Raw genomic sequence first — 23815 nt, 5'->3', positions numbered from 1 at the left:
AGATGTCCTTTGTGGTCCCTTCCAACGCTACAATTCCGTGATTCTAAAAAGCATGCACTGCAAACCATTATGACATATAGAACGGTATCATTGAAACCTATTGCAAATATAAAATAATACGCTTCTATTTTACTTTTCTGGAGATAGGGAAGCTCTTCATTTTGATGGACTGCTGAGTTTTCAAAAAGTTATATATAAAGCATGCACTACACATATAGCGCCAGAGTTGGTCGACTGTAACCTATTATGACCTAGAACAGCGTCGTTTGAAACCTATCGCAAATGGAAACAAATGCTTTTTTCCCTTTTTCTTTCCCCCTTCCCTTTTTGGAGGTACGGAGGCTCTCTCGTTGGGATGGCCTTCCCAAAGAACTTTCCCCAAGTCTTGAGCAGGATCCCGCGGGGGCGTGGCCCCGTGGGCGCGGGAGGGGTGGGCGGGTGGCGGCCGCGCGCCCTGATTGGGCCAGACGCGCGAAACCAGAACGCTCTCCTCTCGGTCTCCCCCCTGTGGCGCGTCTCCCTCCCTTGACCTGGGAGGAGAGTTTCCTTGGCCCGGCCGAGGGAGCCTCAGAGAAGGGTTAAGCGCGGCGGGGCTGGCGGGGAAGACGGCAAAGCCCGGATCTGCCGGAAGAGGAGTGCGGCGGCAGCAGCAGCAGCGGAACGCAGCCATCGCCGCGCCGTGGCTCCAGCGATGCGCCTGGGGCTGCGCCATGTAACCAGCTGACAGTCCCGTTTTTGCGCGCGGCTTGGGCTGGAGAGCGGGCGGCGAGACCCCGCACCCCGGTGCCCGCGGGCTTCGCCGAAGTCCCCCCGACCCTTCGGCCCGGCGTTTCTTCTTCTTCCGCCTCCTCCTCGCCCTCTCTGCCGGTGCCATGGGGCTGCCCACCCTGGAGTTCAGCGACTCGTATTTGGATAGCCCGGATTTTCGCGAGAGGCTGAAATGTCACGAGGTGGAGCTGGAGAGGACCAACAAGTTCATCAAGGAGCTCATCAAGGACGGCAGCCTGCTCATCGGGGCGCTCCGGAGTAAGTAACCGCGGGGTAAAGTGCGGGGGAAGCGGGTGCGGGCGGGGCGCGGGGGGGAAATGCCCGGCGGTGGCGCGATCCCCTTTGCGCACAGGGGGCGGGGAAGAAGAACTGTTCTTTTGTTTGAATGGATCCGGCGAAAGCGCGCCCCTGTCGGAAGGCGAAAAAGTTCTCTCGCGGCGCCGTCGTCCCGGGACTGGGACACGTACGTGCTTGGTGGGGAAGGGGCGTAGCTCCGGGCAAGGGCAGCTGCTCGGCATTCAGAAAAGGTCCCGCTGGTGGCATCTCCAGGTGTGCGTCTGTGTGTCCCCCTCCTTGTGTGAGTGGAGAGCCGCTGCTGGTCCGTTTATTGACCCTTATTTATTTATTGTTATTTAATTACTTTATATACCTCCCTTTATCAAAAGATCTCAGGGCGTTGCACAGCGTTAAGAACACATTTTACAGAGCATAATAATAAAAACATTAAAAGCGTAATAAATAAATAGCATGATAGTAAAATAATCATAATAACAATCCCTGCCTCCACAGCTATAAAAGGCCTTAGATTATTTAATGGTCAAAGGCCTGGGTAAAGAGGAGCGTTTTTGCAGGGTGGGGGATAAAATATGTAAAGATGGTGCCAAACGAGCCTCTCTGGAGAGAGCATTCCACAGATGGGGAGCCACCACAGAAAAGGCCCCGTTCTTGTGTTGTCACCCTCCGAACCTGCCAGGACTGGGGACATAGAGAAGGTCATCTATTGGATTTATAATCCACCTTTCCCTCTAAGGAGTTCAAGGTGGCATGCATAGTTCTCCCCTCCTCCTTTAATCCCCACAACTGCCCTGTGAGGTAGGTTGGGCTGAAAGGCAGCAACTGGCTCCCAGTGTGTTTTATGGCTGAGTGGGGATTTGAACCCAGCTCCTAGTCTAACAGTCTACAGAACCACTACACCACACTGGCTCTGCTGGCAGATGAGCCAATGGTCGAGCTTAGTAGAAAACAGCTTTAGGAGAAGTGTCATAATTCAGTAGCAGAGTGTTTTGCTTTGTGTGGGTAATGTGTCAGGTTCGGTCTGGGACATCTCCATGTTTAGATGGGACATTCCCCAGCCTTAAACTCTGGAGAGCTGCTGCTAGTCAGTGTAGACAACATTGAACTAGATAGAGCAATGGTCTTAGTGTGAGGCAGATTGAGGAAGAAGGGTCATAGTTCTGCAGCAAAGTATTTTGCTTTTGCATGGATAGCCTGTTGGGTTCGATTTGGGGTAGCTCCAGGTAGTGCTGGGAGATACCCCTGCCTGAAGCTGCCAGTCAGTGTAGACAACATTAAACTAGATGAATTAATGGTTTGATTCAGTAGAAGGCAGCTTCCTATGCTCCTATGAGTGTGAGACATATCCAGTGACATATTTTTTCCTCTGCTTCAAACTTTCCTTCCTAATTCGTTTTTGATAGCCTAATGATTATACTCGTCTCATTCAGAGTTGCTGTACAGAGTCAAAACAACAATGATGGGTCCCTGCCTCCTAGGAGTTTACAATCTCAAAACTCTTGCAGCTGGATCTTTGTGCATGTTTTCTCAGAAGGCCAACCCATTAAATGGAGCTTCCTTTCCGGTAGACGCCTGTGGGTCTGTAGTTGACCAGTGGGGTTACTCAGAAGTAGGCTGCACTGTAGGGACCCGGGTGGCACTGTGGGTTAAACCACAGAGCCTAGGACTTGCTGATCAGAAGGTCGGCGGTTCAAATCCCCACGACGGGGTGAACTCCCATTGTTCAGTCCCTGCTCCTGCCAACCTAGCAGTTTGAAAGCACGCCACTGCAAGTAGATAAATAGGTACTGCTCCGGTGGGAAGGTAAATGGTGTTTCCATGCACTGCTCTGGTTCACCAGAAGCGGCTTAGTCATGCTGGCCACACGACCTGGAAGCTGTACGCTGGCTCCCTTGGTCAATAAAGTGAGATGAGCGCCACAACCCCAGAGTTGGTCACGACTGGACCTAATGGTCAGGGGTGCCTTTACCTTTACCTAGACTGCACTGTGGTCAATGGGGCTTACTCCCTAGCAAGTGTGTGTTAGCATTGCAGCCTTAATTCCTTTTCCATGCAGTTAGTCAAAGCGGTGTCCAAGATACTAATTTTTTGCAAGTCGCTTTAAGTAAGTATTGTGTCTCTCTTCTGGTATATCGCTGTTATAGAAAGAACACGGAATGAATGGGAAGGGTGGAAACCAATTTAAAAAACAGAACCAGGCAGAATAAATGTGTAAAAACTAAAAACCGCTGGTCGAAACTTGCAAAATACTCCTCCAAAACTTACTGTAAAAGCAGTTGGCAAATGAAGTTCATCCACTTTCTGCATCAGATGTTTGTGTTATTATTTTTACAGGGGTGTGTTTGATCCTGCATGGTTCTGTGACACACATTCTTAGACACACTCCCATTGAATTGGGTGATGCCTCTTGTCTGTAAGAGGGCAGTGTTATGGCGAGATCCTCTGGGATGATGAGCAACTTAGGATGCATGCAGCAGATCTTTGGCTCGGCTATTTAATTCCTGACTCAGCCTGTGGCGTTAAGTCTCCAGACCCGGATTAGCTCAAGATATGCTGGCACAACTTCCTCATCCAGGGCTCAGCCAGTTGAGCCAAGGATGGTGTAAGTCCCCACAAAAAGGGGGGGGGGTCCTGGTGGTAGCAGAACCAGAGAGGGTGGGGCCACTACAGTGGTACCTCGGGTTAAGTACTTAATTCGTTCCGAAGGTCCGTTCTTAACCTGAAACGCCACTTTAGCTAATGGGGCCTCCCGCTGCTGCCGCGCTGGCAGAGCACGATTTCTGTTCTCATCCTGAAGCAAAGTTCTTAACCAGAGGTACTATTTCTGGGTTAGCGGAGTCTGTAACCTGAAGCGTATGTAACCCGAGGTACCACTGTATTTCACTGTATTGTTGCCCTTCTGCCAGGCTTAGACAGTGGTACATATATCTCCCCCCCCCCCCGATGGTTTCATACATCATAGAATTGTACAGTTGGAAGGGACCACAATGGTCATCTAGTCCAACCCCCTACAATGCAGGAATTTTTTTGCCCAAAGTGGGGCTTGAACCTATGGCCCTGAGATTCAGAGTCTCATGCTCCTTATAGAATGAGCGGGTATCTGGAATTGTGAACCAGAGCGCATGACATGATGTGAAAGGATCGTTATTACTTTGCTTCTGTGTTCCGTTCCTTGAATTCGATTCTGGCTGCGTCTCTTCTTTTCGGTGTAAGTTGACTTCCCATAATTCTCCCCCAGAAATATATTTAGGAAGCTGGGAAAAGAACAGGAACCTCTGTTTTTAACCCTTGCCTAACCCTGTTGCTGGAGGTAAATGATTGCAACCCCTGCCACTGAGGTCATTCTTGCTAAATGTTTATGCTTTGTCTCCTCTCCAAATGCTATCTCGAAGGGACAAACTAGCATTAAATGCGATAATTACTGGGAGGGCAGCAAGCAGGAGAGAGGGAATTTAACCCTTTCGACCCCTGTTGCGGTCTGCTGGAAAAACCCAGTTCTGAAACTATTAATAAGCTTTGGGGAGTAAATTCTCTCATAGGTGCCAATAGGAAGTTTTCTTCCCAATGCAAACAGCACTTCCATAGGAGGAATTTTCCTCAAGACCACATATGGGGAGGAAAGTGTTAAACTTGCTTCTCCTCCGACCCACCCACTGATATCTCAGTAATTATCAGCTCCTCCCAGCTGATGCTATTTGCAGTTTTTTTTAAAAAAACCAACAACTTGCATGTTGTTAATGTTGTGTTTTATTTTTTTAAAATGAAAAATCTAACCCACGCTTTCATCAATGGCGAGCACAGCAATAAAAATACGGTATATCAAAAGCAGTGGAAAACCCTTCACATGGCAATAAAAATCAGAGGCAAGAATAATGCAAAATACAGTGGTACCTCGGGTTAAGTACTTACCAGTAATTCGTTCCGGAGGTCTGTTCTTAACCTGAAACTGTTCTTAACCTGAAACACCACTTTAGCTAATGAGGCCTCCTGCTGCCGCCGCGCCGCCGGAGCACGATTTCTTTTCTTATCCTGAAGCAAAGTTCTTAACCTGAAGCACTATTTCTGGGTTAGCAGAGTCTGTAACCTGAAGCGTATGTAACCCGAGGTACCACTGTAATTGGGCAGATCAAATGAAATGCCTGGGCAGATGCCACTGTCTTAACCCAAGGATCGCTAACCTACAGCTGCCCTGCAGGTGCTCTTGAACTACAACTCCCAGCAGGCATGACTAGTGGTCATGGAAGCTGGGAGTTGTAGTCCAAGAGAGCGCCAAGTTGGCTACCCCGATGTCTTAACCTGATGGTGGAAATCTGTAGTGTCGGCGGGCGCCAGTCAAGCCTCCATGGAGGAGGGCATTCCAGAGTCACCGCGGAGAAGGGACATTTAACATCACATCTTGTTGGGCCCTAACCTGACGAAGGACGCTTCCAAGTGACCTGTTGATTGAGCATTCCTCCCGAATTGTTTGCACAAAGTTTGCGCCTCAGCTGTTTATTGAGCATTCATTTGTTTGCACAGAGTTAGCAGGAAGGTTATGCAGCCTTTGCATTCATCCTGATTTGTTTGCAAGCGGGTGAGATGACTTTGCGTCCAGCAGTTGTTATCCTACACTTCCCAGTGCATTTTTCTCCATCGGTTTCCTTGCCATACGAAGTTCTCTTTTGGGGGGTGCGGGGGAGGAAGGAATTCAAGAGCACCAAATATGTTGTAGTTTCTCAAGCTGAACTCCTCAGTAAGTGAGTGAAGGGGAATGGGTTGCTGCATGCCTTGCTGTTGCAGATCTTTCCGGGGAAATTTGTAGGAACTCAAAGCATTGTGTGCCAAATATTCAACTGAAGTTTTTCCTTTTTTTTATTTTATAAAAGGAGGTGATTGATTGCTTAATGCCAGCAAAATAGCAAGAGTCTGAGTAGTTGAGGTCAAAGAACAATAGAAGCATAGTATAGTATTGTAGAGTTGGAAGGGACTGCAAGGATCATCTAGTCCAACCCCTTGCAATGCAGTAATCATTGGGACTCGAACCCACGACCCTGGAATTAACCGCCTCATGCTCTATCAACTGAGCTATCCAGGGGGAATATGCTATAGACAGCTTCTTATTTTAAGATAGTTATGTCTTTATTTAGACAGTTTATATACCACTTAATGGGGACGCGGGTGGCGCTGTGGGTTAAACCACAGAGCCTAGGACTTGCTGATCAGAAGGTCGGCGGTTCGAATCCCCGCAACGGGGTGAGCTCCCGTTGCTTGGTCCCTGCTCCTGCCAACCTAGCAGTTCAAAAGCACGTCAAAGTGCAAGTAGATAAATAGGTACTGCTCCAGTGGGAAGGTAAACAGCGTTTCTGTGCGCTGCTCTGGTTCACCAGAAGTGACTTAGTCATGCTGGCCACATGACCTGGAAGCTGTACGCCAGCTCCCTTGGCCAATAAAGCGAGATGAGCGCCGCAACCCCAGAGTCGGCCACGACTGGATCTAATGGTCAGGGGTCCCTTTACCTTTACCTTTATACCACTTAATGACAGTTGTCTCAGTGTCAGAAACTGAGATGTGAAAACTAGGAGCTAAATGGCACCTTAAGGCTAGGTTATGGACGCAACAACAGAATGTCTAGGCACACTTGTTTCATAACATGAATACAAAGCTGGAAATGAATGAACTGCAGCTAAAATATGTTCATTTTTCACATGGTCTAGTCCTTCCCCTGCCCACCCCCCTAATATTCTTAAGAGGGTCTCTTCTCCAGTCTTCAGAGAGTAGCTGGAAGTGGGGAGGCAGAAAAAGGTCTTCCTTTTCTTCCACTCTGCATTTTTAATCTGAAATCTTAGGCGCAATACTGCGCCCAGAGCTTAGAAACTGCTCTGAAATTCCCTGTTGCAAAATGCGCCTAGAAGAATGGGAGTTTTAGACGCCGGCTGTACAATTAGGATTGCAGCCTAAATTACAACCTTCCCTTCCTCCCCATGTCTTTAGAATCAGGTGACAACACTTCTTGCTTCCTGCGAAGGGTTAAATATTTGCAAGTGGCTTTCATAAGACTTTGTGCCTTGAGGGGTTGGATTAAATAAATATCACATTCTAAAGGTTTCATCACACTGCAACATCGGATCTAGTATAAGGACAGCAATTTTGGTAGGTTATTCCGAAGTGTTCTAGTTTGTGTCTTGTTTGTTTTTTAATCCACAAGCATAAAAATACAGTCATTGAAAACATTTTATCGCATATTCAAGATGCAGAATTTTTTTATATATAAAGCATGCAGCCCAGGAGTGTATCCCTAAAAAGCCACGAGAAATAGTTTGCATTTGCAAAAAGATGGCCTGAATAATTCTAGTAGTTTCCTCCCACCCACCTATCATGTCAACTGCCTCTGTTGTGAGAAAATAGCTCCAAAAAAGGCTGGATTTTGAACATGCCATGTTGATCTCAGTAGCACTCGCTGCTCATAATGAATTTAGGAAAGAGCTGTCAAAACTAACACACCATTAGCAAGAAAAAGGCTCGCTTGACTTAATTTCTGCAAATTGAATCTCTGGGTCCCTTTTAGAAGGACGGTGACAAAAGAACACACACCCCGACTTTGCCGCCTTTGACTGGACTTGGCAGCAACAAAGCTAGCTGCTCTGTGCATTTTGCAACTGTTTTGTTTCTGTTTAGGGAAATGTATAAACTGCTCAATCGAAAAACAAACAAACCTCAAAGCAGCATACATAATAAAACCTAAAATAGTGACTGGTAATGCAAAGAAACTTCCTTATAATGGGTCTGACCACCATCAGAGCATCAATTGCTGACTGGCCTGATTTTCGACCAGGTTGTCTCTGAGCCCTTTCTGGTGATGCTGGAAGAGGTTGTTGGACCTGAGACCTGCACAGGTGAAATCAGCAAAAATGTAAAGGTAGGGCTGCCATACGTTCGGGATTTCAAAGGTGGAAGTGACGTCTGGGGGGGATTTCTGGAAGCTCAACAACTTTGGGGTTTGTCTTAGAAAAAGCTCAACTACCAGGCTATCCTGAAAATAACTCAACAATTTTGGGGTCTTTCTAAAGAAAGAAAGCTCAACAACTTTTGGGTGTCCTGGTTTTTACTTTCTGAAGTATGGCAACCCTATAAAAGGAAGTACTAAATTATATACAGTGGTACCTTGGATGTTGAACGGCTTGGCTCCCAAACAGATTGGCTCCCGAACGCCGCAAACCCGGAAGTAAGTGTTCCGGTTTGCGAACTTTTTTGGAAGCTGAACGTCTGACGTGGCTTCTGTGGCTTCTGATTGAGTACAGGAAGCTCCTGGAACAGATTAAGTTCAACAACCAAGGTACCACTGTATGTGACTATGTATGTGAATACCTTTACTTTACTTTTTCCAGATAGCTTCACCTTGCCAGGATCAGTTTTAAAATTTCACAATTTAGGTACCCAAATTTATTTTATCATGAAAGGAGAAAGTACAGATGCCCCACAAGAAATGGCCTATTCATATTTCGGCGTGTTTGCAATTTTATTGATGACAGATACTGATAATTGCACAGGTGTTCATTTTCTGGAAGGTATGTTGCGGGGAGAAGGGATTTTAGACATGTGCTTTTGTTATCTTTTTCTGCTTCAAAGCAGTATCAGGCAGCGTTGCCTTTCTTTAGTCTTGTTTTGAAGGAAAACCCAGTTAGAGCAAGTGGCAAGCTGAACAATGCGAAGTCTCCGCTTCAATTCCTTGAAGGACTCTTACGCAGCCTCTGGCACAGGATTGCCATTGCGATAGTAAAGATAATTTAAAAGGCTGTGCAGTAATCCTGAGTCACCTTTTCCTGCAAGTGTAGTTGTCCGTTTCACCTAGTTAGTACTTTACAGTATGGAGGAGTCTTGTGACATTCTAAAAACTAGCAGCTCACATCACACAATGCACAATGTGTGATTCTGATTTGGTAAGTGTACCGTATTTTTCGTCCCATAGGACGCTCCGTCCCATAGGACGCACCTACTTTTTGGGGGGGGAAATAAAGGTAATTTTTTCCCCTTTATTTCCCCCCCCAAACCAGGTTGGGGAACAGTGGGATGGCGGCGCTGCGCCTCCCCGCTGTCCCCTGAGCTTGTGGGGCTGGCCTATGTCTGCCCCGGCGGCAGGCTGCGGACACCTGCGCGAAGCACGGGGCGTCCTCTGGAGGGCGCCCCGTGCTCCACGCTGCAGGCTGCCGCCCGCAAGCCTTGCGCTCCCGGGGGGAGTTCCCCCGGGCGCGCAAGGCTTGCGGACACCTGCGCGAAGCACGGGACGTCCTCTGGAGGGCGCCCCGTGCTCCGCGCTGCAGGCTGCCGCCCGCAAGCCTTGCGCTCCCGGGGGGAGATCCCCCGGGTGCGCAAGCCTTGCCAACACCTGCGCAAACACGGGGCGTCCTCCGGAGGGCGCCTGGTGCTCCGTGCTGCAGGCTGCTGCCCGCAAGCCGTGCACGCCGGCGGGGATCTCCCCCGGGTGCGCAAGGCTTGCGGACACCTGCGCGAAGCACCACGGGGATCTCCCCCGGGTGCACAAGGCTTGCCGACACCTGTGCGAAGCACGGGGCGTCCTCCGGAGGGTGCCCCGTGCTCCGTGCTGCAGGCTGCCGCCTGTAAGCCTTGCGCACCTGGGGGAACTCCCCCCGGGTGTGCAAGGCTTGCGGATAGCTTCCTGGAGCCTGGAGAGCGAGAGGTGTCGGTGCGCACCGATGCCTCTTGCTCTCCAGGCTTCAGCGAAAGCCTGCATTTGCCCCATAGGACGCACACACATTTCCCCTTCATTTTTGGAGGTGAAAAAGTGCGTCCTATAGGGCGAAAAATACGGTATATTTCTTTCTGGTATAGTGAGAATTGTAGAGGAGTAAGATCAGAGGGTACGAGTGTACACTATTTTGATTTCAGATAATTGTTACTGCTCTTTTTGCATGACGTTTCCCCTTGGCTTCTTTCTTCTACGTTGATTTATTAGTAACTAAGTGAGTTGTATTCATTTCACACAGATTTCAGTCGAGACCCGTTAGTCAAAGCTTGACTCACGTCCCATTGATTTCAATGGGAGCAGTGTGGGTGCTTCCAAAAGGTGGCTTAGTTTGGAAAAGCAGGTTCTCCTCATAGCTGTCAAGCGTCCCTTATTTGGTGGGACAGTCCCTTATCCCAGGGCCATGTCCCGCTGCTGTCCCTTATTGATGATGTCCCTTAAATAAGCTACTGAAGGTAATGGAGCCCTTTCTATGTCCAGCTGTGCTTTGTCAACAACAAATTGTTGCTGTTTTTGTGTGTTGAATATATGCTATATGGTAATTTATGGACCTAATCGGTATCTAAAGCCATTTGCATGCAACAAAATATGTATTTTATCAAAGTAATTGTTGATCCCTTATTTTGGTTGCTGATCCCATATTTTCAAATCTGTAAGTTGACAGCTATGGTTCTCCTTCATGGAGAGCACGTGTTGCGGTGGGGGGCAACCTCTGTTGCTGGGCGTGTTAATATAGATGTTTCTGATTGGGCACCCCTCAGTCATTGGGGGGAATTTGGTGTAGCAATTTTATGATTGACTGATGAGGGGCTATTTATTCCCTGCACGCAGCGTTGAGCTTCCTCTTTTCGCTGCACGCATTGGATCACCTGCCCACCCTCCCTATATTTAGGGCTGTTCGCATTGACCACACCAAGTGTTTTTGCCTGGCTGGAATGTCTCTCATAATGTTTGCCTGGATGAATCGCAGAATTGTAAAGTTGGAAGGACCCCAAAGGTTCTCTAGTCCAACCCCCTGCAATGCAGGCATCTCCAACAGGAAGACTGTAGGAACTAGCCGGTTGTACAAAGGTAAGGTGTATTATCTTACAACGTTACGATTGCTCCGCCCACCCACCATTGGTATGTGGTCCCCAGAAGGGAATGTGGCCCTTGGGATGAACTGAGTCTGGATTTGAAACTGGGCCTCTCTGCAGGCTGAGACCCTACCTGCCCGCGGACTGTCTCACCAGAGTGGTGCATGCTCTGGTTATCTTTCGCTTGGACTACTGCAATGCACTCTACATGGGGCTACCTTTGAAGGTGACCCAGAAACTGCAACTAATCCGGAATGCGGCAGCTAGACTGGTGACTGGGAGAGGCCACCGAGACCACATAACACCGGTCCTGAAAGATCTTCATTGGCTCCCAGTACGTTTCCGAGCACAATTCAAAGTGTTGGCACTGACCTTTAAAGCCGTAAACAGCCTCAGCCCAGTATACCTGAAGGAGCGTCTCCACCTCCATCGTTCTGCCCGGACACTGAGGTCCAGCACTGAGGGCCTTCTGGCGGTTCCCTCGCTGCAAGAAGTGAGGTTGCAGGGAACCAAGCAGAGGGCCTTCTCGGTAGTGGTGTCTGCCCTGTGTAACGCCCTCCCAGCAGATGTCAAGGCAGTAAACAACTATTTTACTTTTAAAAGACAACTGAAGGCGGCCCTGTTTAGGGAAGTTTTTAATGTCTGACGCTGTATTGTTTTTAATATTCGGTTGGAAGCCGCCCAGAGTGGCTGGGGAAACCCAGCCAGATGGGCGGGGTATAAATAAATTATTATTATTATTATTATTATTATTATTATTATTATTATTATTATTATTATTTTATTATTAAACAAGGTTCCCCACTCTTGCCCCTAAACCAGTTTCAGCAGTTAGGGATGGGGGTGGGCTTTGGGCTTTTGCATTTTCCCTTCTCTTTTCCCATTCTAACTCTCACAGTGCTTCCCTTTTCAGTGTTTCCCTCCGCTCTAAAGTAACAGCGAAGGATTCTGCGTGTGTAATCGTTTAAGTTCACATCTGAAAATTACGCACTTGTTACTGTTGAAAATGTCCTGAAATGTAAGCTCGGAAGAAGCGCATATTTCTCACGGTGCTTTGGAATTTGTTTACTTTGACAGCCCTCTGCGCAAGGAAGTTTCATGTTCAGTTTTGTTGTTTTGCTGCCTCTCGGCCAAAGCTTGAGAAATTCCACTAAATCTACGGGAAACCGCTTTGTCGATGCAAGGAAACAACTTGGCCGTTCCCTTGGATTTTGTGTCGGGTATAGGGACATTTCACATGGGTGTTGCATAGGACCCCTGAGACGTTTGCAAAGAACCAAGTATGCTATTTTGAAATCCCTTGAAGCCAATTTGCTGTCTTAAGACTCCTGGGTTTGTGAGTCCTTCCATGTTGGGCAAGTGAGCAAGTGTACCTTCTCTCTCCTCCAGAGACATAACACCTTGTGGAGTGTGGGCTTCCAATCTGCACATTTATTCCCCCTTCCAAAAAAGCTTCTTCTTCTTTGTACAGAAGTGTCCCACGTTCTGCACAGAAATATTTCTAAGAATCAAGGCTAGGGAGTACCATTTTCAGTTAAGATGCTTTTAATCTGCAACTAGGGTGAAAGTTCCAAATGAGTTCCATACCTCCACTAAGAATAAATTTTAAAGTAAATAATTAAACAGGCGGAAGAAGGCAATTCAGAATGCAGGTTGATGGTGCAACTTTTTCCTTGTGAAAGAGATGGTTCTTGTGTTTCTTCTACACTTCCATAATAAGTTTCAGGCAAGATGGTTCTTTCAACCTTCGTGTTGCTGAACTGTGGCTGGTGTCCACTCTTCACAGAGATGTGATCTGCTGCAGCTATTTCTGATCCTTTCTCATTTGTAAGGCAGCCTAGTAATCAGGCGTTTTTATTTTTGTTTGTTTATGTGGGGTATATTTGATGCTTATTAAACTTACCAGTTGCTTGTTACCTAAAATGTCTCCAACCAACGTAAATTTAAAAGCATAAACATAAATCCATTAAAAAGTTCAGAATACAGGGTAATAGTAGACCCGCTGGGTTTAAGTAACTTAAGTAATGATGCAGTGAGTGTACTCTGGCTAATGTCCCACGATTGCTGCAGTAGAATCATAGATTTGTAGAATTGGAAGGGACCCAACATAGCTGTCAACGTTTCCCTTTTTAAAAGGAAAATTGCCTTATTCCGAATAGGATTCCTTGCAAGAAAAGGGAAAAGTTGACAGCTATGGGCCCCAAGTAGGACCTCATCTAGGGCGCCCAGCAAGGCAAACTTTAATCAAGGGTTTAAGTTATGAATATGTGCCATCTGGACTTTTCCATTTCTGCTTTATAAGAGGTGTACAGTGCATACCTTTGCAAGTGAGTACACAAGTAAGTCCCTTTGAGTTCAGTGGCACTTACTCACAGCCAAGCCGGCACGGAATTTCAACCTACTTTCTTTTGCATCACACTTCTTATGAGATAAAAAGTTTCGGCTCCTAAAAAAGTGGTTTTCGTGGATGTTTTCCCCACCCCCTCCCTTGCTAAGAGTGGAAAAAGTGACTTAACAGATCCTGTATGGATTCTCTTGGGGGTTTGTAGACTGGGAACCAGTTATGTCAACCTGGCAGTTTCCTGTTAACAATTAATTCAAAATGGTTTTCTGCCTGAGCTGTTCTCTGCAACATTGGTTTTGTTTTCATCAACCATATGCCAAGGACAAAACTCTTCTTTAAAAAAATAAAATAAAAATTCTTGCAGTTGAAAGGGTATTTCTGTGTTTTCCTTTTCTTTGGAGAAGAGAACAGCATGCTGAGAACTGCTAGCAGAGTCAACACTTTCCCCAGAGTTAAATATCCAGGCTTATATAAAACAAATAAGTTTGGTCCTTTGTCCACAGCACCCTGGCAAAAAAGATGCTACTATTTTTTTCCATCTGGTGCCTTTTAGATATTTTGGACTACAACTCCTATAAGCCTGTGCTGGGTGAGGTTGATGGGTATTGTAGTCTTCAGGAAGGTACCAGGTGATTTAATCCATTTTCCATTATATTCAAAGCAGCTAATCACCTGCTTTGCAATCCTGTGCCTCCTTACTTATGGGTAGATACTTCTCACTGGGTTCAGTGGGCCTTCCTCTTGAGTAAGTCCATAGGATTGCAGCACCAAGGCCCTTCCCCTAAAATAGCCGAATCGATGGAATGTTGCAGATTTAAAGCATGAAGCAAGAAAAGTCATAAGCGTAGGGCGAGCACGATAATTGTCCCCGTTGTTTGTTTAAATTCCAGTGTTGCTTTTTTTAATAGGGCACAGAACAAAAGTTCTCAGGGTGGCTCGTGGCGGGGAAAATAAAAACAACTTGAAATTCAGACAACAGCATACATTTGCATAACAGCAGTCACAGTGAAGAAAGGCAGCTGAAATCTGAAACAGATGAAAAAGGCTGGGGAAATTTGCAAAGGTTTTCAATATTAAAGTAGATGCCAGGCGAGTCTCTCTGGGGAGGACATTTCTCTGCTAGGGCATTGTTGCTGAAAAGCCTCCCTTCTTGGGATCCCCTCAACAGTCCTCATTTATGTGTCCTTCTGAATTTAACATGTGTTTTCAAGCCAATATATATTACCCATCAGTCAGCACGCTTCTTCACATTAAGCCCTATGTTCTTAAAGAAACGGGAGTGCCTGATCACCTCATCTGTCTCCTGAGAAATCTCTATGTGGGACAAGAAGCTACAGTTAGAACTGGATATGGAATAACCGATTGGTTCAAAATTGGGAAAGGAGTACGACAAGACTGTATAATGTCTCCCTGCTTATTTAACTTATATGCAGAATTCATCATGCGAAAGGCTGGGCTGGATGAATCCCTAGCCGGAATTAAGATTGCCGGAAGAAATATCAACAACCTCAGTTATGCAGATGACACAACCTTGATGGCAGAAAGTGAGGAGGAATTAAAGAACCTTTTAATGAAGGTGAAAGAGGAGAGCGCAAAATATGGCCTGAAGCTCAACATCAAAAAAAACTAATATCATGTCCACTGGTTCCATCACCTCCTGGCAAATAGAAAGGGAAGAAATGGAGGCAGTGAGGGATTTTACTTTCTTGGGTTCCATGATCACTGCAGATGGTGACAGCAGTCACGAAATTAAAAGATGCCTGCTTCTTGGGAGAAAAGCAATGACAAACCTAGACAGCATCTTAAAAAGCAGAGACATCACCTTGCCAACAAAGGTCCATATAGCTAAAGCTATGGTTTTCCCAGTAGTGATATATGGAAGTGAGAGCTGGACCATAAAGAAGGCTGGTCGCCGAAGAATTGATGCTTTTGAATTATGGTGCTGGAGGAGACTCTTGAGAGTCCCATGGACTGCAAGAAGATCAGACCTATCCATTCTGAAGGAAATCAGCATTGAGTGCTCACTGGAAGGACAGATCCTGAAGCTGAGGCTCCAATACTTTGGACACCTCTTGAGAAGAGAAGACTCCCTGGAAAAGACTCTGATGCTGGGAAAGATGGAGGGCACAAGGAGAAGGGGACGACAGAGGATGAGATGGTTAGAAGCTACCAACATGAGTTTGACCAAACTGCAGGAGGCAGTGGAAGACAGGAGTGCCTGGCATGCTCTGGTCCATGGGGTCACAAAGAGTTGGACATGACTAAATGACTAAACAACAACAATTTTATCGTGCAAGCCAGGGCATTGATTTTATTTCATAGAATCGTAGCTTTGCAGGTTTGGAAAAGACCCTAAGGGTCATCTAGTTCAACCCGCTGTAGTGCAGGAATCACAGGAATTCAAGTCCAGGCAATAGTTAGAAAAAGAGTGGAAACTTGGGAATTGTGGAGAATTGATTACATATTGCAGGGTGCAGAGAGGAAACAATAGCGCCTGAATGGCTGGCTCAGTTGGTTAACGTGTGGTGCTTGTAAGGGCAAGGTCACAGGTTCGATCCTTGAATGAGGCAGCTATATATTTCTGCATTTCAGGGGGCTGGACTAGATGATCATCAGGGTCCCTTCCAACTCAACAATTCTGTGATTTTGTGATTCTACTATGTCCTTTGTTTGCACGTAGGGGCTGGTTCTCAAAGATACACTGCACAAGTTGCTCTGTTTGTTTGCTTGCTTTAACTATTAATCTCCAGTAGATTTAAACTATTTTTTACCAGCCTCTCTACCCACCTGGTTTAGAAACTGTTTTGAGTGGCCATAATTCTGTTCTGGGCCAGAAATTCTGTAAGCTAATTATGCATTCTGAAATGATCCTCTTCCACCAGGAACCTGTGCAAAGCATTGATCAGATTCCTCTGTCCTTAATCTTGTTGGATTTTCTTCTTTTAAAAAATGAATCTGTAATGTTTTTATATAGTGCTTCTATGCCTGGCTGCCATCCCTTCAGGGATCATCACCAAAGTAGCTTATGATAGGATATAAACTCCAAACTATGCTATTGTTTATTTGGAGTGGAGTGGACATGCCTTCTTGCCATGTGCCTTGAAGAGTCTGTAGTGAACCTTGCATTCAGTTCCCCCCCGCTCTGTGTATATTTTTAATTCAATGGTTTTTCTCTCTGAAACGCCCTATTGCTTTCTAATTCAGCATATATTGAGAGGAGCCCATTTGTTTGAATATTCATCTCTGCGTTTTACAGCTCGGTCTCTTCTCTAACATATCGAACCTTTGCATCTGCAAGCCGAAGGTCAAAAAGACAAGTTGAAAGCATTTCAGTTTGCACATAAGGGTGTTTCCTGTTTATGTTCCTTGAAACCTTTGTGGGGGTTAGTAGGAGAGATTAGTACGTCTGCCATGTCACTTTAAAATACAGTAGGCGTCTGTTTTTGAGAGAAGATGCTTTGTGGATTCCCCCCCCCCTTGATTGCCCGCCCCGCCCCCCCAAAACGGTGTCCTGGTTTCCTGATTTTAGTTTCAGAATAAGCTGTAGGGTGGGGGAAGTTACATTCAACTGAAATAGGTATGCAGGGAATAAAAAGAGCCTACGATGGGCCCTGCAGGATCAGGCCAAAGGCCAGTCTAATAACAGAATCATAGAATTGTAGAGTTGGAAGGGACAAAAAGAGTCATCTAGCCCAACCCTAGATGACCCTTTTTTTGGCCCTTCCAACTCTACAATTCTATGATTCTGTTATTAGACTGGCCTTTTGGCCTGATCCTGCAGGGCCCATCACTGCAGATGGTGACAGCAGCCACGAAATTAAAAGACGCCTGCTTCTTGGGAGAAAAGCAATGACAAACCTAGACAGCATCTTGAAAAGCAGAGACATCACCTTGCCAACAAAGGTCCGTATAGTTAAAGCTATGATCTTCCCAGTAGTGATGTATGGAAGTGAGAGCTGGACCATAAAGAAGGCTGGTCGCCGAAGAATTGATGCTTTTGAATTCTGGTGCTGGAGGAGACTTGAGAGTCCCATGGACTGCAAGAAGATCAAACCTATCCATTCTGAAGGAAATCAGCCCTGAGTGCTCACTGGAAGGACAGATCCTGAAGCTGAGACTCCAATACTTTGGTCACCTCATGAGAAGAGAAGACTTCCTGGAAAAGACCCTGATGTTGGGAAAGATGGAGGGCACAAGGAGAAGGGGACGACAGAGGACAAGATGGTTGGATAGTGTTCTCGAAGCTACCAGCATGAGTTTGACCAAACTGCGGGGGGCAAAACAAAAGCCCAACCCTGGAATCTTTCACCCAACATGGGGTTCAAACCCATGACCCTGAAATTGAGAGTTCCATGTTCTACCAACTGAGCTATCCCAGCTGTGGGAAGTAAATACTCTCTTTTGTCTGCCCTGAAGCTTCCAACATTTGGCTACGCTGGATGACCATGAGTTTTACTAATTTTCTAATATTTCTGAGGTTCATTTTGTAAACTGCTTTGGGGTGCTACAATTAAATAACGCTACGAGGCATGGACAAACTTCTTCTGAGCCATTCTGTCCTAGCCGTTTCCTCCACACTATACATAATTTTGTATGATTTATCATGACCCTCCTTACCTTCCCCCACTCCCCAAACTAAAGCAGCCTAAACGCAGCCTTCCTTCATAGAGGAGAGTTTCTCCAGCCCCTTGATAGTATCGGATGCCCTTTTCTGCACATCTTTGAGCTCTACAGTAACCTCTTTTGTGTGCATCGCAACCACAGCTGTACAGTGGTACCTCAGTTACAGACGCTTCAGGTTACAGATGCTTCAGGTTACAGACTCCGCTAACCCAGAAATAGTACCTCAGGTTAAGAACTTTGCTTCAGGATGAGAACAGAAATCGTGCAGCAGCACCAGGAGGCCCCATTAGCTAAAGTGGTACCTCAGGTTAAGAACACATTCAGGTTAAGAACGGACCTCCAGAACGAATTAAGTTTAGCCCGAGGTACCACTGTACAGAGTATTCCAAGCATAGTCACACCTTAGATTTATATAACAGCGTTGTGATATTGGCAGTCTTATGTTCAGTTCCCAATGATACCTCACACAAAATCACCTCTTTTCACAGCTGCTGAACACCGGCTGATACTTTCCACAACTCTTTCTTGCTCATTCACTGCCAATTCAGACCTTGTTGTGCATGCAAAGTTTCATTTTGTTTTATTTTTTGTTTAACCTAAACAAAACCTTTGCACTTCCTTCTGCAATTCACTTTCAGAAGCCAGCCGTATCAAATTTCTACCTATTTGATATATTTTGTTTGGCTGCTTGGTTTGTTTGTCTCTGTCTGTATCTCAGAAGTTGGATGACACTGGTATGTGACGCAGCTGTAGTCCATAATTCACTTATTCTAGAAGAGGCTTAGAACTGCAGCCTCAGTAGGGTGGTGCAACCCAGATGTGACCTTCAGCGAGGGATAGCTCAGTTGGTAGAGCAGGAGAGTCTTAATCTCAGAATCGTGGGCTTGAGCCCCACATTGGGCAAAAGATTCCTGCATTACAGGGGGTTGAACTAGTTGACCCTAGTGGTTCCTACCAACTCTACAATTCTATGATTCTAGGGCAGGGGTAGGCAACTTAAGGCCTGGGGGCCTGATGTGGCCTAATCGCCTTCTCAATCTGGCCCACGGACAGTCTGGGAATCAGCGTGTTTTTACATGAGTTCAAAGTGTCCTTTTATTTAAAATGCATCTCTGGGTTATTTGTGGGGCATAGGAATTCGTTCATCCCCCCCCCCAATATATATTGTTCAGCCCCCAACAAGGTCTGAGGGTCAGTGAAAAAGTTTGCTGACCCCCGTTCTAGGGTCAACTCCGCATGCTGTGATCGTTGTGGGAAACACCAAGTATGTAATATACAGATGCAATATGTGCATTGTTTTAAAAACCCCATTTACACTTGCTTGGTAACACTGTCCGATCCAGTTCTCACAGATGTGTGCATGTGCTTGTTTTATGTTCCTGAGCAAATGTGTAAGGCTGGCATTTCCTGCAGCAATTATAATGCAGTGGACCTGCCCTTGCGACTGGGATTTTCCTGGGATTGCCAATTGTTTGTTTACATTTTCAGTACAATGGTCAAATGTGGCACCATTGAAACCAAGGAGGCTGTTTTGTAGCATTACAGCTTTAGAAATTTAACATAGTTAAATGTGATTCAACAGCAGAAGGCTTTATAGCTCCATTTGTGCAAAGTCTATAATCATTTCAGTAGGGCCAAGCGAATGTATTTTTGATAGCAGCCTCAGAAGTATAGTTGGTCTGCAAGTTGCCTCCTGCTATGGAGATCTGACAGACAGCATTTCTCAGGGAACTACAGAGTAGGTATGGATTGTGTACGCAGCTTCAAAGCAAGCAATCAGGTTCAGCATTGTGATGGAATAAAAGGAGATTGTGGATGTAATTTCAGAGCCTTTGTCTATTATCTTTGAGAATTCTTGGAGAACAGGTGGGGTCCTTACAGACTGGAGGTGGAAAAATGTTGTCCCCATTTTCAAAAAGGGGGAGAAAAGGAAGACCCAGGTAACTACCGACAGGTAAGCTTGGAGTTGATACCAGAGAAGGCCCTAGAACAGATTGGTCTGTGAGCATTTAGAGAAGGATGCTGTGATTACTAAGACCCAGCATGGGTCTCTCAAAAATAAGTCATGCCAGACTAGTGTGATTTCTTTTTTTGATGGAATTACAAACTTGGTGGATGAGGGAAATGCTGTGGACATGGTGTATCTTGATTTTAGTAAGGCTTTTGACAAAGTCCCCTGCGATATTCTCGCGAGGAAGCTGGTAAAATGTGGGTAGAACGAGGTTACTGTTAGGTGGATTTGTAGCTGGTTGACTGACCAAACCCAAAGAGTTCTCTTTAATGGTTCCTTGTCATCCTGGAAAAAAGTGACAAGTGGGGTGCTTCAGGGTTCTGTCCTGGGCCAGTTGTTGTTCAACATCTTTATAAATGACGTGGATGTAGGAATTGAGGGGATGCTCATCAAATTTGCAGGTGACACCAAGCTGGGAGGGGTAGCTAATGCTGTAGAAGACAGAATCAGAATTCAAAATGACCGTAACAGATTGGAGAACTGGTCACAAGCTAACAAAATGAATTTCAATAGGGACAAATGTAAGGTTCTGCACTTAGGTAGCAAGAACCAGATGCACAAATATAGGATGGGGGGACACCTGCCTTACTAGCAGTACTTGTGAAAAGGATCTAGGGGCCTTGGTGGACCACAAGCTTACCATCAGTCAACAGTGTGATTCAGCAGCAAAAAAAGCTAATACTATTCTAGGCTGCATCAACAGAAGTATAGTGTCCAGTTCGAGGGAAGTAACAGTACCACTCTATTCTGCCTTGGTCAGACCACAATTGGAGTATTGTGACCAATTCTGGGCACCACAATTTAAGAAGGATGTTGACAAGCTGGAACGTGTGCAGAGGAGCACTTGGAGGAGGTGGGTATGGTTAGCCTGGAAAAGAGGAGACTGAGAGCAGATATGATAGCCATCTTCAGATATCTTAAGGGCTGTCACATGGAGGCGCATGCTTGTTTTCTCCTGGTCTGGAGGCTAGGACTCAAACCAATGGCTTCAAGATGCAAGAAAGAGATTCCGACCAAACATTCGGAAAAACTGGTGGATGCTCAAGGGTGCTGAGAGTCATTATGACACCGCTGTTCCCTCACAGAGCCACAACTCCCAGAGTGACTTGCCTATCAGTCCCTCTTCCCAGGCCGCTCTAAGAATTGCAGCTTTGTGAGGGGAATGGCAGCCCCCTAGGCAAACCACAACGCCCAAAACATATTTCGAGGAAGGCAGTGCTTTAAATGTAGGGTGTGTGTCCTTTGCAGCGCAATTCTGGCATGGCGTGTTACTATAGCAGTTGTGTTACTGCTCTCTCCCTAATTGCGTCTGAGCATCTTTTTGTGTTTAGCCTGCAATTCGGATGAAAGAGCAGCTCTCTTCACTGAAACGTGTAGTTTTAAATGCCAGGATATAAAGAGTGTCTTCTGCTTAACTACACAGTAAGGGCCTTATTTTGCACAGGGTGTTCCAGCTATTCTGAACTCTTTGGCCCGAAGCTTCCTTGTCAGTGGGCTTAGCTTAGTTATCTCCATCCCCCCCCCCTTTTGTGTTTTGCTGAATCCCAGGAGTGAACGTAGGGTTCAAGAGTTGTTGGGTCCTGGCCGTGCGTAAACAGCAGTTGCACACATCAGTTTTGCTTTGTATGTGTGCTTAAGAGGAACCAACTGCTTTTTGCAGTCCTGAATGTCATGTGAGCGATCTGAGCTGTACGATCAAAGAAAGCTAATCAGCGGCTGTGTGTCACTGACTTCTTAAGGATCGATGGAATTTGCTGCAGAATGTGTTTCATTTCCTTTAAAGCAAAAGGCTTCCCCCCCTTCATCCTTTTTTTTCTTTTTAACCAAATATGCAGATGGCTCTCTAATTCTGTTGTCGTCCTCCGCCTCCTTTCCCCATTCTTGCAAAACACAAATTGCTCTCCACCCAAGTGTAGAAAATCTTGCCAGGAAAAGGGGTGAGCGAAGCTTCTCTTTCCCATGACCCTCGCTATAGCTGCTTCTCTTGTTGTTCCAAGGGCTCATTACTCGACATGCCTAGATAACCACTCTTAATTCCATATGTGCTGTGTCTTATCCACCCTCCGCTTTCCAAAATGCTAGGCAGTAAATTCAGCCCAACCTTAGTTACATTGCTTTTCCCCTTAGGCTGCCACTATTTTTGCCTAACTCACCACATGCAGGATGAGTGTCTTAAGCGATTTCAGTGCTGATTTGTGGGAGCGCCTTTTATTTATGTATCCTTTTAATTTATTGGTTACATTTATATCTCACCTTTCCCCCAAAGAACTCAAGGCAGTATACACAGTCCTCCTCATTTCAGTATTACCTTCACAACTGCCTCTGTGAGGTAGGCTCAAATGATGACTTGCTCAAATCTGTATGGCCTGGTTCAGGTGTAACGCTCTTTGTTTTATTCATTAAACTGTGACTTATCAGATCTAAGAAGAAGCATCATGACTGCCTGCCTGCACCTTCGTCCCCTCCCTTTGTGCATGCTTTAAGTCAACATTTGTTTAAACCACAGTTTCCTGGTTCAGATGCAATGGGAAACTGTGGCTTATAATTTCCATTAACAAACCAGAATCTAATTCTGGTTTTGTATGCAAGGGTTCATCCACAGATTCCTAGTTCTGGTAATTACAGTGGAACCTTGGTTCCCGAACTTAATCCGTTCCGAGAGTCCATTTGACTCCCAAAATGGTTCAGGAACCAAGGTGCAGCTTCCAGTTGGCTGCAGGAGCTTCCTGCAGCCAATCAGAAGCCTCGGAAGCCACACCGGACGTTCAGTTTTCAAAGAACATTCGAAAACCGGGACAATTACTTCTGGCTTTTGATCGTTCAGGAGCCAGAACGTTCGGCTCCCAAGGCGTTCGGGAGCCGAGGTTCCACTGAATAGCAATGCGGAATCTGCATGCAATAAATGTGTTCCACAAAAACAAACTTGTTTACGCTTGTCGCTTTCATTTTACTTTGTCAAATATGTACTTTAAAAACTTCTTAGGAACAAGCTTTGGCACAGAAATTTGTAAACCAGCTGTTAGAGACACGTATTCAAATGGCCAAGTTTTTCTTACCGTGTTATTTCTGTGTATCTTATGGTAGGCGCTTTTGAGCCTTTTATAGGGAGAAGCAGGTATACATTGAACAAACAAATCCTAATGAAAATAACAATTCCTGTCTGTGGGACATGACTTACTGCACTGGACTGTTCCAAGGATTAATGAGAAGATAAAAAATTGTACGCTGCTGTTTTTGTGGCCAGGATCCAAAAAAACCAGTACGGCTACTTTTGTGCTCTCCAGGCAGGCTCTGGGCCTGTATTTCACAAACTTCAGCCCCTTTCTGCCTTGCATGGTAAACAACTTCTGCATCTTGAAAACGGCTGTAAAAGAAACTCAACATGTGGTGATGGGAATGGTTTGTGGGATTGGGTTGCCTGTTCTTCCAAAGGCCAAGAAATAAGGATAAAAATCCCACTGGGTGTGTGCAAATTCCTGGGTGTGCACTTTGGATCCCGGCCTTTAACCTGTAGAGCAACTTTTTAAACCCAGAAAACACCCATGAATTTCCAGTTGCACCTGAGCTAGGGGACCATGCTCGATGCAGGCTATAATAACTTGAGTGCTTGTGGTACCTTTTAATGCCTAGCAAATGTGTTGTTGCGCAAGCTTCTTCATCCCACAAGACAGATGTATTTGTCTATAAGGCAGCCTGGGGCTCTCATTTATGTTTGCTGCTTCAGATGAGCACAGCTGCTGTTCTTGAAGAGATCACAGTACAGTCTTTGCAGGCGTGGATATCAGATTTTCTTAGTGTTTTTTCCCCCCCCTCTGTGGAGGCTGGTGTTTTTATGAACTGATTTGTTAGATTTTTGGTCATTTTCTATGTGTTTGAACTTGTTGTTGTTGTTGTTGTTTAGTTGTGTCCGACTCTTCGTGACCCCATGGACCAGAACATGCCAGGCACTCTTGTCTTCC

General features: G+C 45.9%; 1 protein-coding gene across 1 annotated transcript in view; it reads left to right on the top strand.

The window, feature by feature from the left end:
• The first annotated feature begins 476 nt into the window (after positions 1 to 476).
• Positions 477 to 23815, top strand: part of ARHGAP42 (Rho GTPase activating protein 42) — a 168940-nt gene continuing 145601 nt past the window's right edge. Inside the window, exon 1 of the mRNA XM_083609686.1 lies at positions 477 to 1026. Coding sequence (XP_083465812.1) covers positions 873 to 1026 — 154 coding nt within the window. The 5' untranslated portion in view covers positions 477 to 872. The remainder of the gene's footprint in view (positions 1027 to 23815) is intronic.

The sequence above is a fragment of the Podarcis filfolensis genome, assembly GCF_964270895.1.
Source record: "Podarcis filfolensis genome assembly, chromosome: 4".
NCBI lineage: Eukaryota > Metazoa > Chordata > Lepidosauria > Squamata > Lacertidae > Podarcis > Podarcis filfolensis.
The sequence above is the reverse complement of the archived record's forward strand: the minus strand, read 5'-3'. Positions and strand labels throughout refer to the sequence as shown.